At 42.1% G+C, this 15,307-nt stretch overlaps 2 protein-coding genes across 12 annotated transcripts; one reads left to right on the forward strand and one right to left on the reverse strand.

Annotated features, from left to right (window-relative positions):
- Positions 1–15,278, reverse strand: HNRNPH1 (heterogeneous nuclear ribonucleoprotein H1). Of its 11 annotated transcripts, none has more exons than XM_080991406.1 (14): positions 15,259–15,278; positions 14,683–14,847; positions 6,942–7,076; positions 6,053–6,208; positions 5,732–5,875; positions 4,387–4,525; positions 3,315–3,493; positions 3,158–3,229; positions 2,970–3,100; positions 2,739–2,874; positions 2,402–2,485; positions 2,228–2,278; positions 1,112–1,204; positions 1–748 (listed from the first exon to the last, which is right to left on the reverse strand). In XM_080991406.1, exons 2-14 carry the CDS (start codon positions 14,729–14,731, stop codon positions 630–632), a joined length of 1,488 nt encoding a protein of 495 aa, XP_080847532.1. In that variant the 5' UTR covers positions 14,732–14,847; positions 15,259–15,278; the 3' UTR covers positions 1–629. The 11 variants fall into 11 exon arrangements, with proteins under 11 accessions (XP_080847532.1, XP_080847531.1, XP_080847533.1 ...); XM_080991405.1 differs by lacking the exon at positions 15,259–15,278 and adding an exon at positions 15,063–15,216; XM_080991407.1 differs by lacking the exon at positions 15,259–15,278 and adding an exon at positions 14,977–15,130 and having other exon boundaries at positions 6,942–7,070.
- Positions 8,660–13,025, forward strand: LOC308469236 (deoxycytidine kinase 2-like). Its single transcript, XM_080991433.1, has 7 exons — positions 8,660–8,793; positions 9,606–9,721; positions 9,916–10,109; positions 10,308–10,455; positions 11,454–11,569; positions 11,991–12,090; positions 12,738–13,025. The coding sequence occupies exons 1-7, from the start codon at positions 8,697–8,699 to the stop codon at positions 12,759–12,761; spliced, it is 795 nt and encodes a 264-aa protein (XP_080847559.1). The 5' UTR covers positions 8,660–8,696; the 3' UTR covers positions 12,762–13,025.
- Positions 15,279–15,307: the final 29 nt, after the last annotated feature.

Consider the following 15,307-nt stretch of genomic DNA (forward strand, 5'->3'; position numbering starts at 1 on the left):
TTCCAGTTTTTAAAAGGAAGTTTTATTTTAACAATTTTCACTTAAGCGCAAACACCTAAAAGTAAATCACAATACAATGAAAGATTAAATCAAGGCCTCAGATTTCATACGAACACCAAGACCAAAATCCTAAAGGTAGCCGTATTGCGTCTCACATTTCCCCATTAACTTAAAAAGCTTAAATGTGCCTTACAAGATATTAAAAAGAAAAAACTAGAACTAACATGCCAAATGTTCACTTTTGAGATTCCAACACAGCTCCTATATCTTGTTTGTACAAAAAGGCATGTTCTTGAACATGCTCTGAAAACAGCGTCTGGTGTTATATGGTTTAAGAGCAACATTTAACATAATTGAAACAGCTTTAACCTAAATACGCTTACTGCTCAAATACACTCCTACAACAAAAACTGGAAAAAAGCTGAAAATTGTTTAACAGGAACTTCTTTACTTGACTTATATCCTAGATGAATGTTTCAGCATATTCAAAAATACTGAACCTGAATGTTTTAAAATGATCCTGATTTCACTTACAAGTAAAGCATAAATCACAAGCTTGTATTGCAAAACTGTTAAACTTAGTTTGTTTTGTTTTCTTAAAAAAAGTTGACCAAAAATTAGGAGACCAGTTACATTCCCCAGCCCCCACTCATGTTGGACATGTTCGACATTCCAGCCATGCCATTCACTCCCATGGATGCACGATTTCCACTGCTGTAGTAGCTGCTGTTCATTGCACTCTGGTTACCTAAGACAGATAACAAATAAGACAATTTAGTGCAGTCACTTACATACATGGCACCACATTTCCCTCACCCCAAGTTATCCTTATAACCTTGCTTTAGATCCTGTACTATCACACAATGGAAGTGGCAGGCTAGCTTCATACAGACTGGATCCAACTGTGCATCACCCAACATCATCTTTTAAGTGTTGTTTTTTTAATCTAGTCACTGAAAGCTTTTCCTGCTCACTCATCTAGACTGATTTTCTAGCTGAAACCAAGTATTTGGACAATATAATATTTTAACTTTTTCAAGACAAGTTGATCCTTGCATTAGGTGGATAGCTAACTGCGTTAACACATCCAAGACTAATAAAAACATCTTACCATATCCGCTCATGCTGCTTTGACCACCATAGCCTCCTCCATAACCCCCACTCAACTGCTGGTTAGCTGGACCACCGTAACTGGATTGGCTTCCTTTCAAGTTAAGGACACACATGTTAAGAACTTGGCTACAGTCACCTTCTACAAAAAAGAATATGCCTACATGCTACCTTAAAAGGGCAAGTTTGCTCCTAGTTCACTGTGTAGCTGAACTGTAATTTGAGAAGATTCTTCCTAATTTGCTCTTCACTCAGGAAATTATTTGCAGATAAGCAGTTTATAGATTCTTATAGCACCCGAGTTTTCAAATTATATGAACAATTGAATTAGAAGCAGAGGAGGATGTTCTCCCACTGAAACTGCTATTTTATTTCTTGGCCATCATTTCAAACCTATTGACCTAATCTGAAGTAGCATTTAGCAATATAGAGCATAGCCTTCATTATGTGGCTAACAGACAACACAAACCCTTCTGTATATGTAGCTTTAAACAGCTCAGGGGAGGTGCCAAAAGAAGTTAGCCTTTCCAAGCTGTGACTAGGAAACCTGCACCTGACACACACCACCTTTCTACATTTTTGTACAAACTAAATGCAAAATACAGCTGGTAACCCATTTCACATCTCTGCAAAACTCTTTTGCAGTTGAGGATATGAAGATTGCTTTTTTAACTTAATTGTACCTTGTAAAGCACGAAGCCATTCTGCAAAGTGCTACTAAAACAGCATATGCACCCCATACAAATAAAACGAACCACCACTTCAGAATAAAACTTTTTAATACAAGCAAACCAAGCTTCTGAAGTTTTATAATTTGGTTTTACTGAATATTCAAGTATTCAAATATTCAGGTTAACAGGATATCCAATAACAGGAACCACCATTGTGGTATAATCTTTGCCAGTTTAATTATACCTTCTATTCAACATCCCTACCCTCACCCTCCCAGAAGTGACTGCTGTAGTTAGAAAACTGTAGCAACATTACAGACAACAAGCATCTCTTCCTCCAAACACCCAATGTTACCACTCTGCACCTTGGAAATCACTCATGCTACCATTCAGTTTTTATTTAACAGTCTTAATTGTCAAAATGTAGACCCAAAAGGTTTATATACCTGCCAATGTGTTCGTGTTCCAATCTTGAACTACCCCTTCCGTTTCCTTGACTGTGATTAAGACAGAATGTTAAATATTAGTTTTAGGCCACCAAGAATAAGCAGAATTGTAAAAATTAGCCAGTTTTGTTAAACATCAGCGAGGCAACATGAAACTGAATTGCTTACACATACCCATTGCTCCCATCATTTGACTGCCATATGCACCACCACTTCCTCCAGCTGTGGAATTCAAGAAGAGTTCTACATATCGGTGTTCTAAGGAAACAAAAAATAGCAATGCTCTGAACACAAACAGTTCAACTTACCTCATGTACAGTACAAAGGACTTAGCCACCTTGATGCAAAACTTGAAGGCTGTTCAATTCTGAGAATCATGAGCAGTAGTGAACATCACACTCTCACCAAGTTACCACAATGTTAAGAAGCAAAGCCAGTATAGTAAACGGATTCATTCTACTCTACAGTTTTTTTTAAAAGTGCATACATCTGCAGGGGAGCTTTAACTTACGCATATTTGCTTTGTCTTTGGACATTGCAGCAACAGCATCCTCATGAGTAGCGAACTCAACATCTGCCTCTCCTGTTACTCGACCATCAGGCCCAATTTCAATGTGTACTCTTACAGGATTAAGAGGCGAGAAGAACTAGGTAGAAAAGACAGTCATTAACTCAATGAAAATTTCTCAGGCAATGTTCTGCAGCAACAAATCCAAATAAAAATGTCAAGACAGTCACTTACATTGTAAATGTCGTTCTCTGTAGCTCTGTAAGGTAATCCTCTCATGTGCACACAGTGACCAGTTGTGCTTTGGAAAGTAGAGGATCCATCCCCATACCTGTGGTCTGACATCCCTGTGGAAACAGTCCATTCTAAATCTTTTGTATGTAGGACAAGTTTCCGCAATTGCCCTAATCAAGAATTCTTACCTCTTCCAAATCGGTCCGATCCAAAGCCATAGCCATCATTATATCCATTATAGTCATCATAACCACCATAACCTGCAACCCACAATTTAGAGTTATGTTGAAAATGATCTTCCAACAGAACTATCTGTTTTTGAATAAGAAAGCTCTATATATTTACCTCCTCCATATGCACCACGTCTCATTCTTTCAAAACCACTTCCTCTACCAAGGCTGTTGTAGCCTCTTCCCACGCCCGGCCGGTCATAAGGACCTGGCCTCTGCATGGCCATAAGCTTGCGAGGAGGATCATAATGAGTGCGCACTTCTGCTCTGCTACTCTTGAAGATTTCAATGTACCTAAAAGGTTCACACACATAAAACTAGTTGAGTTTTTTAAAATTTGCATATTAGGTTATACAATATAATACATTACAATACCACAGCCTTGGAACTGGCAATTTTAAGCCAGAATTTTTACGTTTAGTCATAGAAAATAATCCAAGGCTAATTCAGTAAATCAGTTTGAGTTTGCTCATTAAGATATCCCAACCTTAAGGGTTAGGGAGAGCAAACTAGTTTAAGCTTCTGAAGAATCAGAACTTGGAGGGACTAATGTCCACTCAACAGCACCCATATTTTGCTCATATGGCAATATGCAAGAGGGTTAGAAATCCAGCCTCCGCCAGAATTCTAATCCATCAATACACTCCAAAAAGCACTTATGTGCTCATGAGCCCATCCTATGCATTGGCATAGCAAATTAGCAAATGCAAAAAATGTGCATGCTTCAATTAATACGTCACAAAACTTAGAATAAATCCCTTTGTGACATTTTCGGAAATTATGTGTTTATGTGAAAAATTATACAAGAAAATGTTACATCAATATATAGAACAAGTTTAGTAATCACATTTTCTTATGGTAATAAAATGCTAAGTGTCTTTAGAGCTAGAGGCATAATTGGTGCTATTAGAAAAATTTAAAGCCATAATCTCTCAACTTCCTTAAATATCATTTAAACTTGTTCAGAATGAACAGTTTTGAGAGGTCTAGGGAAGGGTAGATGAACTAGCCTTTCACAGCCAGTTTGCACAAACATAACAAAAATTAACGTTTCATTATAAAATTGGGGGTGTTAGTAGGGCATGAAATTACATGTTGTGAGGTGAGCACTTAAGAAGAGAGAATATGGATTTAATAACAGTTTACCATAAGAAGAGCGACATATCCAACCAACCATCCATCCCCACCTGTGCCCTATTCTTTCCTTGTGTTTCTTTAGAGCCTTTTCAGCTATTTCCTGTGAAGCAAACTGCACGAAGGCCTCCCCCGTACTCCTCCCCTGGAAGTCCACCGGCAATGTTATCCCATTTGGCACGATTTCCAACCCTTCAACCCAAGGACAAATAACCCCAGTAGGGGGGTAATATTAACATCACAAGCCCAATCATGATTTTCTTATAGCTTTAAAATACACCAGAAGTTATACTTTATAAATTTCAGAATCAGTAAACCATACTATTAAACACTATAAAAGAAACATGTCAACAAGAAACACTTATTACATACTATTTAAAAGATTCTTAACTCAGCCTGCTTGCATAAAAGACATTTCTGTAACATTTTGATTAATATTATTTCCAATTAGTGCAGGATGTGTTAAGAAAAACATTAAAGCAGCAATTTACTAATAAATAAATTCAATTGAACAATTAAAATTCCTCTAAAAATGTCAATTCTAGATCTTAACAAGAATCAAATTAAACTCAAAGATAATTTCATGCAAAATATTTAACAGATCTAGTAACAAAATCAAAGATTTGCATTTTCATAAACACTTCATTTCAAGACACTGTATATACATATTAAATTTTATGAAGAAAAAACAACTTGGGGAAAAATATTTCAACAGAAATCTAATACGGTGCAAGTTGATCTGTTTATCACAATTCATCAGAGTACATTCACACTTATCTGGACTACTGCAATATATTCCAAACATTCTGATGTAACGCTCACTTCCATTTGCTTTAACATTTCAGTTTCAATAGAATTTTTAAAAGCAAATTACTTTATGACATACCAAACCTTGAAGCAAATATTTTTAAACCTATCAGACAAATACTTATTTTCTGTATTCCTTTTACATGTCATAAAGAGCTTCTACTACACATGTGAGCATTTCCTTCCATCCATTCAACCAAGCTAAAGTTATAACATTTATTCAATAACCTTATTCTAGACACTCAAATTTAAGAAAGCATTCTAAATGTTTGGCTGAGTGGAGTGGAAGAGTTAAAATGGCAACTTTGCTTTCAATCTTTACTTTATGGTTTAACGATTAGTTAGTCCTTAAAGCTTTGCAGGGTTAGACTGGAATAAAGTTTTACTTGCTACATCAAGTTTTAGAGACAGTTCTCAAATTATCAAATAATTTAAACTACTGTGTTTGTCTTTAAAAACACCTAAAGCATAACCATACAGAATTGGCCATTCAAGGATTATTTATTATTAGTTGGCTAGGCATTACTTCAGTGCCATTGCAATTCTAATCTTTACCAATACAGCTATAGCTAGAACTTATACCCCACATACCTGAGAAAAACTGAACAATTTCTTCCTTGCTACAACCAAATGGAAGTCCTCTAAGACGTACAAAACCATCATTAGCCGTATCAGGGCTGTTAGGACCAGTATGCTTCAGAACCCAATCCATTTCAACGTTGTTTGACTTGAAGACTGCAAGAGGCACTTAGAATTAATGAATTTTGGAACATGGCACAAAAAGGTCAATGCACGACATTCATTTGGAGAACAGGTTCACATTTACATACACATAGAAGAATAACCATGCATCTAAGCTCCACCCAACTGAAGAGCTACTTAAGTCAGTTACTATGTCAATTCAATCCAAACCTTCAACATATCTGTGTCCCATTGTTTCTCTGTCTTTTTTCAATGCCAGCTTCACATCTTCTTCGGTCTCCAGTTCAACAAATGCTTCTCCGCTTGGTCTTCCTTCCCTTGTGTAGATAAAACGGACCCCTGAAGATCCATTTAGTATTTTGCATTCTAAGAAAGAGCAGAAGAACAAGTTTAACACACTGTCAGAAGCACCACTAACTTCATCAAGGACTTCTAACTATGCAAAGGCTTGGCTTGTACGGCTACAATCTGATGTGTGTCCTTGAAATCTCAATAGAAGTCAATAAGGTTCTTTCAAGTAAACAGTTTCATCCTGCAGTACAGATTATTTATGTAATTATATGTTTAACTTCAAAAAAGAACAAAAGCAAAATTAACTTAGCCATATTATTATTATGGGGGTGGAAAGTGACAAAGGAAACATAACCTTATGATCTTTATTTCTGTTCTCATTACCATGAGCTGTCATTCTCATTTCTTTGCAGTTTTAAGCATTGTAGTCCTTAATACTATTTGAAGTAAACAGCACAAATCTAACCATGTCTACTCAAAAGTAAGTCCTGAATCCAATGAGGTTTACTCCCAGGTAAGTGGGGTTAGGACTGGAGCCTAAATTGTGAACTGTTATATCCTTGAAGGCAGCTTCCCCTATTACCAGAGGGGAAAGTACTTAATTGTCCATTTTACTCTTTTTCTAATTCAGAGTTCTAGATTTAATCTAACCTGCAACACGGAAGTTCTTACGGAGGAAAGGGTATGGAGAGGAAAAAAAACTCTACAGCTTGTTTACCTTTCACTACAGTAACGGAGAAAGGGAAGGAGCCTTCTCCATGGAGACTGGGGGGGGGGGAGGAGAAGCAGACACGCGAACGGCTCTTACCGGAGAAAAACCTCTGCACCTCATCCGCGGAGCAGGACCAAGGCAACCCTCGCACTTTCACGACATACCCCTCGCCGCCTTCGGTGTTTAACATCATGCTGGAAGTGAGCGTGGTCTCCGTTTCGCCTTCTGTTGCTACGGGGCAAACAAAGACGTCGCCACACTGAGTGGGGCAGGAGATCGGCAACGGAGCAACTCGCCCGCCCAAACTCGCCGCTCGCCCTCCCTCTTCCCCATTCCTCAAGTCTCTTCCCCACGTACACATGGCAAACCGAAATGCTGGTCCCCCGCGGGCGGGTTTTAGGGTCGCTTCGCCTCTGCGAACCAAGTGGGCCGGGCGGCGGCGGCGGCGCGCTCTAGGTTCACTTATGAAATGGCGCCGACGGAGGACTTGCGTTTCCGCTTGGCCGAGCCCTGGCGCAGCCTCAGAAAAAAACAGGCCTCGGTCGTCGACAGCAGTCCGAAGAACCGACTGCGCAGAGAGGCCCCTCACTAGTCGAAGCAAAAAATACTCGCGGAACCCGAACTGGGGCAGGACTAACGGCTACAAAACTACGAGGGGGCTCACCTGCTTCTTGCGCGGCGTGGCCGAAAAGGCAGCTCACGGCGCGTGCGCGCACATCCCCACCCGGCGCATGCGCGGCGCTTCCTGCCCAGCCCTCCCCCCAGCCGAAAATACAAGCGCCACTTGCGCATGACTTGTAGCAGACAAAACTCCCCCCGCCCCCTCCCCGCTGCGAGTCCAAGGCTACCAATCGCTGTGCGCTTTTATTTGGGAATACACCCCTAGTGAACTTAATGGCATTTACTTCCGAGTAAAACAAAGTTGGTAGGATTCCGCCGCCCCCTCCCGCAACAACCGTTCCTGCTCAGCCTGCCCAACTCAATCCCCGCTCATCGTACGCATGCGCCGAAGAACAAAGCCAACCCCCTCCCCCAAGTTGGCTCTTTTGATTTGCCCTTACAAGCAAGACTACGAGGCCTATACCCTTCATTGCATAATCAAGCGGTGGAGTCATCCATGTTGTACGTGCTCTCAACGCATACGGAAATGGCCATCAAACATGGCAGCACCGACAAATCACCACATTTCGCTCAAGACAGCACCAATGGCACCGCAAGCTGTACCAGTATAAGACTGATGTACAATGTCGGTATAATTAGCCTCTTCCAACTCAAAATGGCACAGGACTACGAAGTTGGGGGCTACAAAGACCTAACGATTCCTTACATGCTTTATACTTTAATGCCACTCCCTTGATGATCGGGAATTAAGCCCCAACTAATTATTCCACCTCTTTCCACTTTAACCCGATTCCACACGACCTCGTGCGCCCAATTCTGCTTATGGAACATTCTGGTTCCATAATTCATGGAAATGGCAATTTTACCACAACATAGGCACCAACTGCAAAGCCCCCAATAATACAGCCGAAACAAAAATCCAACCTGAAATTGCGAGTGCCAGAGGCACTTTGTGAAAGGGGAGACACGCGGCAAAGGGCGAGGACTGCAAGAAGCAACTTCAACCGCGTCTCCCCACAAGAAGGGCGGGCGGCGCTTTCCAGAGCGCGGGAGTGAAGGGTCGAGCTCTCCTTGGCAGCAGAGCCAAGAGGGCGGGACAGGGGGAAAAGCAGAGGCGGGTCGCCGCTATGGATTGGCTGAGCACAGGCGGGATTCTTGAAGAGACGCGAAGGCGCGGGAAGAGCTCGCCTCAGTTCCTTCCTGAAGCCGGGCAAACAAAGACCGCTCGCCATGTATCCCCCCGCCAAGCGCCCCTGCGTCGGACCCAGTGCGTTGGACCGCAGCTTCCAAAAACGCCTGAAGAAAATCACCATTGAAGGGAATATCGGTAAGTGCCTGACCTATGTTTGCTTGATAGGAATGTCTTCACTTTGGTGTCTGCCTTTTTAAAAACTAACTCCTGTAAATTAACGGTGGCAAAAATAAAGCTTCAAAGAGGGCTTCCTATTTATAAACACAGAGCTATTGGGGCGGCAGTGGAGTGCTCTTTTCCCCTCTGTCCCAGTAGCACGGCTTCCGGCGCCAAATTCCAGCTAGGAAGACGGACGTTGATATGGCGGGATTTAAGGCGCTGGCGCCTAAACATTGATAAGGACAGTGCTGTGTTCGCCTGTTACCTCTGCTAAAAACACGGCTCAAGGCTGTCCTTACCTATTTACTGAATAGATTCACAGTATATGCTTATGGAACATCCGCTTATATAATATTAGGCCTTAAAAAATCAATGGTAACAAAGACAGTTTTTAAGACAAGTCACTGCAAAGGTCTGGGATCGAAACTGCCAAGTCATACAACAGGCTTCAATGAAAAGGGTGCAAGGGTAAGAAAGCCATAAAAACCTGGAGCTTCTCATACTCAATACATACTCCAATACTTCTCTAAGTACACTTATTTTCTGCCCTCATACCTTCCACACAACACAATGTTTTGTCATTTGGAGATAGAAAACCAAGTTACGCAACGTTATAAATGCATTCCAAATCAGGAACTTGGGGAAGAAGGGGTAAATAGGATTCATAAGAGAAAGAAGAGCCTAGCCTTGCAAGTGTTTTAATACCTCAGCTTCTGGAAAGGCCAGTGTGTGTCTCTGTATTATGCTACCAATGTCTTATCCTAATACTAGCTGAATTTTCTTAACAGCTGCAGGGAAGTCCACATTTGTCCAACTACTAGCAAGGAACAGTGATGAGTGGGAAATAATTCCTGAACCAATTGCCAAGTGGTGCAACATCCAGACAACTGAAAATGAGTCTGAAGTAAGTAAGCATGCTGGCCCCCTAGTGCTAAATGTTGCAATACCACAAATGTTGCAATAGTCAATGGAACTTAGCAATACTTTATGCTTCTTAGGTTACACTAGATGCTGTTTTACTTTCCACAGCAGATGTTTGGTATCTCTAACAACCAAGTGACAAGATTACTGACAGACTTTCTTTTTTATCATTATCAGGAACTTTCAACATCTCAAAAGAGTGGTGGAAATCTACTTCAGATGTTGTACAGCAAACCTACAAGATGGGCTTATACATTCCAGACCTACGCCTGTTTGAGTAGAGTTAAAGCACAATTAAAACCAATTTCTGCCAAGTTACTTGAAGCAGAACATCCTGTACAGTTTTTTGAGAGATCAGTCTACAGTGATAGGTAAGAGCATGCATACATTTACAGAAATAAGATATTGGTAGAATTAAGGGGCTACTTTACATACACCTTGCTAAAATAAAATATGAAGTATGCATCCAAAATAGTCATTTTAAATGTAAACAGTACAGTGAAAGACCCACTGAGTTTCTCTTCAGGTACACAGTATCAATTTGCATTTAAAAGCCTTTTCTATTACAGGTATGTGTTTGCCTCCAACTTATTCGAATCAGGAGACATCAATGAAACAGAGTGGGCAATTTATCAGGATTGGCATGCATGGCTTCTGAACCAGTTTGACTCCAGCCTAGAGCTAGATGGTATTATCTACCTCAGGACTACCCCTGAGGTATGCTTCCTTCTCCCCAAACTGACTAGTTTTAGATGCAATACTAGTACCAGAACTAGGAGCTCTTGATACTGAATAGAGTACAAGCAACTCCCCATTTGCACAGGGGTTGTGTTCTGAAACACCATACACAGCAGGATGCATGCACACAAGCCCACCGTTCCGCAGCCAAAAATGGCGCATGTGCCAGTGGTCACACATGCCTTGACGGTGTGCAAATGGGGAGTTGCCTGTATTGTGCTAAGCTTTTACTTAATCAAATTTGAATATGTCTTTGATGGCCCCTGAAGAGTAACTTTTGTCCTAGACACTAAACACGGGCAAATCACAATCTTACCTTTTAGTCCAATATTCATGAACAGCAACTTGTTGCTTGATTTTACCCAGAAACAGTCCTGCTCAGTTAAAGAGCACTGTAAACCTAGATCTCAAACCTTTTAACAAGACATTCTGATGTCAACAGAATCTACGTAAACACTGTTGCCGAGAGACAACAATGGACTTATGTAGTCCGTTTAAACATTCTTATTTGTAGGATATCCATCTAAACTAAAGCATTGTTAAAATCTTCTGTATCCTTCTCTCAATAACATGTTTTACTTGCATTGTCAGGAGACTGCAATCCATTTTCTTAAGTTTACTAAGCATTAAGAAGGCTGGAGTCCTAAGCCTATGTAGTTGGGAGCAAATTCAGTTCATCACACTTGCTTCCAAGTCAGCATGCTTTGAATCAAAGTATTAGGCTGTGTTTAAGCTAATTGAAAAGTTTTGATATTAAAGTTTAAGAAGCTAGTATACCTAAGTAGTTCCACTTCAATAATGTTTCAAAGTCCAACACTGATGATTAGGTAGCACTCATTTTAGATATATGTAAAGTTTAAGTAGATATAAATTTACAGCAATTCACTGAAGGTAACGATTAGTTAGATACATGCGAGAACTTTTCATAATAACAATTCAGCGTGCTAAATGTTATATTGTGACATTAAAAATTACAGAAATGCATGGAGAGGCTACGACATAGAGGCAGAGAAGAAGAACAAGGAATTCCACTGGAATATCTAGAAAACCTTCACTATAAACATGAAACCTGGCTTTATGAGAAGACAATGAAGTAAGAACTCGCATAGCTTTGACACTTTCATTATGCTAGTTTTGCCCCCCCCCCCAACAAAAAGCCTGCCATTTTTATAATCGCTGCAATCAAAGTTGTTACTCGATTATTATGTTTAGCTCATTATATTACTACTTTTTCTTAAAGGTAACTTAAAGAATGCCATACTGAAATGGCAAAAAGTGTTATCTTGCAACACAGTGGCTACATACTTCTAAAAGTGTTTTAGGTGCTGCTGGTGCTTGTTGTCTTTAGGAGATGCAACCCTAACTTGACTCGAAGTTTAAGCCACAAATTCTATAAACGTAACAGTTTAGAAACTGAGAGGTTAACAAATGGGATGTCATTGAGATTCCTTATTTTTAAGTTAATTGATATTTCTTCCAAGTAAACACTGAACTTTGTGGATTTTGTTTTGTAGGGTGGATTTTGACCATCTTAGAGACATACCAGTTCTGGTTTTAGATGTTAATGATGATTTCAAAAATGATGAAATAAAACAAGAATACTTATTGGAAAAAGTAAGTATCTTCCATCCTATGTTTTTTAAAGCCCACGTGCTTGATTTAGCTCCAGCTACCTTCTGTAGTCAGAAATTCCACCAGGGCTTAAATGGCCCATAGCTGACTGTCCTTTTCTTGCTTACAACTTTGTTTAAACCATGGGTAGGCAAACTAAGGCCCGGGGGGCTGGATCTGACCCAATCACTTTCTAAATCCAGCCTGCTGACAGTCTGGGAACCAGCATGTTTTTACATGAGTAGAATATGTGCTTTTATTTAAAATGCATCTCTGGGTTATTTGTGGGACATAGGAATTCCTTCATTTTTATCTATTTTTCAAAATATAGTCTGGCCCCCCACAAGGTCTGAGGGATCTCTTGCACTAAGCTTGACTAGTGTTTTATACACATGAATCAAATGCCATTAAATTAAAGTCAAATTTCCAAATCAGTGTATTAGACTGCTGCCATGAAAGCTGTCTGCTACAGGTTAGATTATCTAATGTGCAGAATGCTAAACATTATTAGCTGGCTTTTTTTCTCATGTGACCTCCTCCATGGACATTTTATAGCCAAACTCACATGCAAATGTTTAATACCTGGTTTGGCCCTAGGGTTTTGATCAGAATTGTTTTCAATACCTCATTCACGTATCTTGTTCTTACAGGTCAAGGCTTTTTTGACAACTTAGCAACTAAAAATACCAGTCTAGGAGGATATTTGGAGAAGTGCCATTTTATCTAGTGTATAACTTTGTACAGTAAACAGTCCCTGCTTTCTTTGTATGGACATAAGGTGAAAGGTTGCTACCCAGCAGAAAAGAAAATCTTTAATACATAGATGTAAAAAGCTATTCAAGATACTGGGATCGTTTTCAGAATCAACTCATCTTGTGGTCTGAGTTTCTCTGAGGTAAAATGAGAGAATTTGTGCATCTTGCACAAATATAAAACTTAGAAGAGTCTAAAAAGCTTACTTCAAAGTTGTTTTGTTCAGATAACTTGTTTTGTGTAAATCAGATATGTTTTAGGTACAATAAACATTTTGTAAATAAAACCTCTGTGAATGCCTTCATCAGAACTTGACTGCAGCAAATGTTTTCTCCAAGAGAACAAGGCCACTACATTCACATGTACTATTGGCCATGTGCTTTCAGGAACTAAACTGAGACAGATCAAGTATCTCACCAGCATGTGCCCACTCTTTGGTGCATTTAAAGCATATTCTTATCAATACACCCATTTCTTAGCCACAGGGGTTCATAACGTAAGAACTGGCAGGTTGAGAAATGTCAAGATTTAAGACTAGCAGGGTTTTTTGTGGGGTGGGGGTTGTATGAGATTATGGAGGAAAACTAAAACAGTTTAGAACCATGAAATGTATAATCTTTACCTTAGAAGCAAGTCAAAGTTCAACAGTGCTCTGGAGTGAAACTATATACAATACAGAGGAACTTTTTTATTTATACGGAAAGACAAGTTTTCCTTTAAGTTTGATTGGTTTTTTTTTCCTATAAAGGTCTTACTCCTCACCTTTGCTTAGGTAGATGAAGCAGAGCAATTAAAATACTTCTAAGTAAAGGACAGCTTGGCTAGTTGAGCCTATTGCTAGTTCCATAATTGAAGAGAGGAAGGAATTGGGCATCTTGCTAAAGAGCCACTGCCACGTGCGCCCTGAAACCCGGAACCCAGCACAGCCAATTCTTTATGGCTCGATTAAGATGTCGGGGAGGCTATTATTATTTTCCAAGCGTGCCAGCAACACATGGCAGGGCCATCTTCAGCAGACACGCCGCGGAGCAAACAGCGCGGTGCTTTGTGCAAGGAGACGCGCGGTGGGGGGGGGGGTGCGGAGGACTGGGACAAGTTCGACCCGCGTCGCGCGACCAGTCTCCGAACCGCCGTCGGTCACGTGTCGCGCTACCCTCCATTTCGGGGATTTCTACTTATCGAAACAGCTTTACTCTCCCCCCCCCGCCCACTATTTACAGCGCGATCCCCCCCCCCGCAGTCCTAGAGCTAGTTACTTTATTCTCTTCCCTGCCGTCGCCTCACTATAAGCAAATATGGGCCCGACGTGGGGGGGGGGGGGGGCGGGGAGAGGAAGAGAAACAGGAGAAAGGCGGCCGATTCCTTCCGCGGCGGCCTCCGAGCGCGGCTCTACCGCCTCCACTGCCGCCTAGGCCCCGGAATGGCCGCCGAGCGCGCAGATTGGGCAACACCCACCACAATGGCGGAGGCAGGACGTGGTCAAAGGAGAGAAGGGGGGGGGAGGAGAGAGAAGAAAGGGAAGAGAAAAGGAGGAAGGCAGAGAACATATAAAGGGAGAGGGCCCGGGAGAGCGAAGGGCGCGCTCCCGCCGCTTTCCCCACTGGGGAGGCTGGTGGCGGCGAGAGGCCTAGAAAGGAAGGGATGAGGGAGCCTCGTTGGACTTACACAGGCAGGCAGAGCGGAGGACCGAGGCGTCTGCGCCGAAGCCCCTCCTCTCCCCCCCCCTCCCGATCTGCGCCAGCGCTCGAAAGCCGCAGCAGCAGCAGCAGCAGCAGCAACGGCCTTAACGGCCGCGGATTCCTTCCGCCGCCGCCTCCTTGCCAGTTGGCGGCGCCCACTCACCCAGGCCGGGGATCTCTGGGCCGGTTTCTTCAGTGTGGCACGGATCCATCGCGTCGGGCCTTTTTTCCCCGCTGTTCTTTTTGTGTGTGCGTGCTCGCGCGCAAGTCTGTCTTTCGCCCGGCGACGATCAAGGCGGCTGGCGGAGTCGATCAACCGAGCGTGGCGCTAAAACAATGAAGGAAGAACACGAGAGGTGGTTAAAAAAAAAAAAAAGCCCTCGTCGTCCAGCTTCCCCAGCCGGAACTGGCGTCGCTTCCTTCTCTCCCCCCCCCTCCCCGCTTCCCCATAGCGCACCTCAAATTAAGGAAGATTGTATTTTTCAGAAAAGGCCGAATCCGATCGCGCGCGCGCGCACCTCCCGCTTCCTCCCTCAGACTCACCAGGCTTCCTCGCAGTTGCTCTCCGCCTCTATAAATAACTCCTTCCCCCCACTTGTAGGCTTGTGACATCAGATTAAGTAACCCCTCCCCATTCCCGTCCAGCGGAACCAACCAATCGCTTGGCTACAGAGGAGCCGGAGGGGCAGCGTCTCCCCCATGCCTTGCTCTCCGTTAAAGCGCCAAGGCTCTTTTGTACCTTCAGGGTAGGAGGGCCTGTGGGGCAGGTGGGGTGGAAGGAGACCTAC

The sequence above is a fragment of the Podarcis pityusensis genome, assembly GCF_964106645.2.
Source record: "Podarcis pityusensis genome assembly, chromosome: 2".
Taxonomy (NCBI): domain Eukaryota; kingdom Metazoa; phylum Chordata; class Lepidosauria; order Squamata; family Lacertidae; genus Podarcis; species Podarcis pityusensis.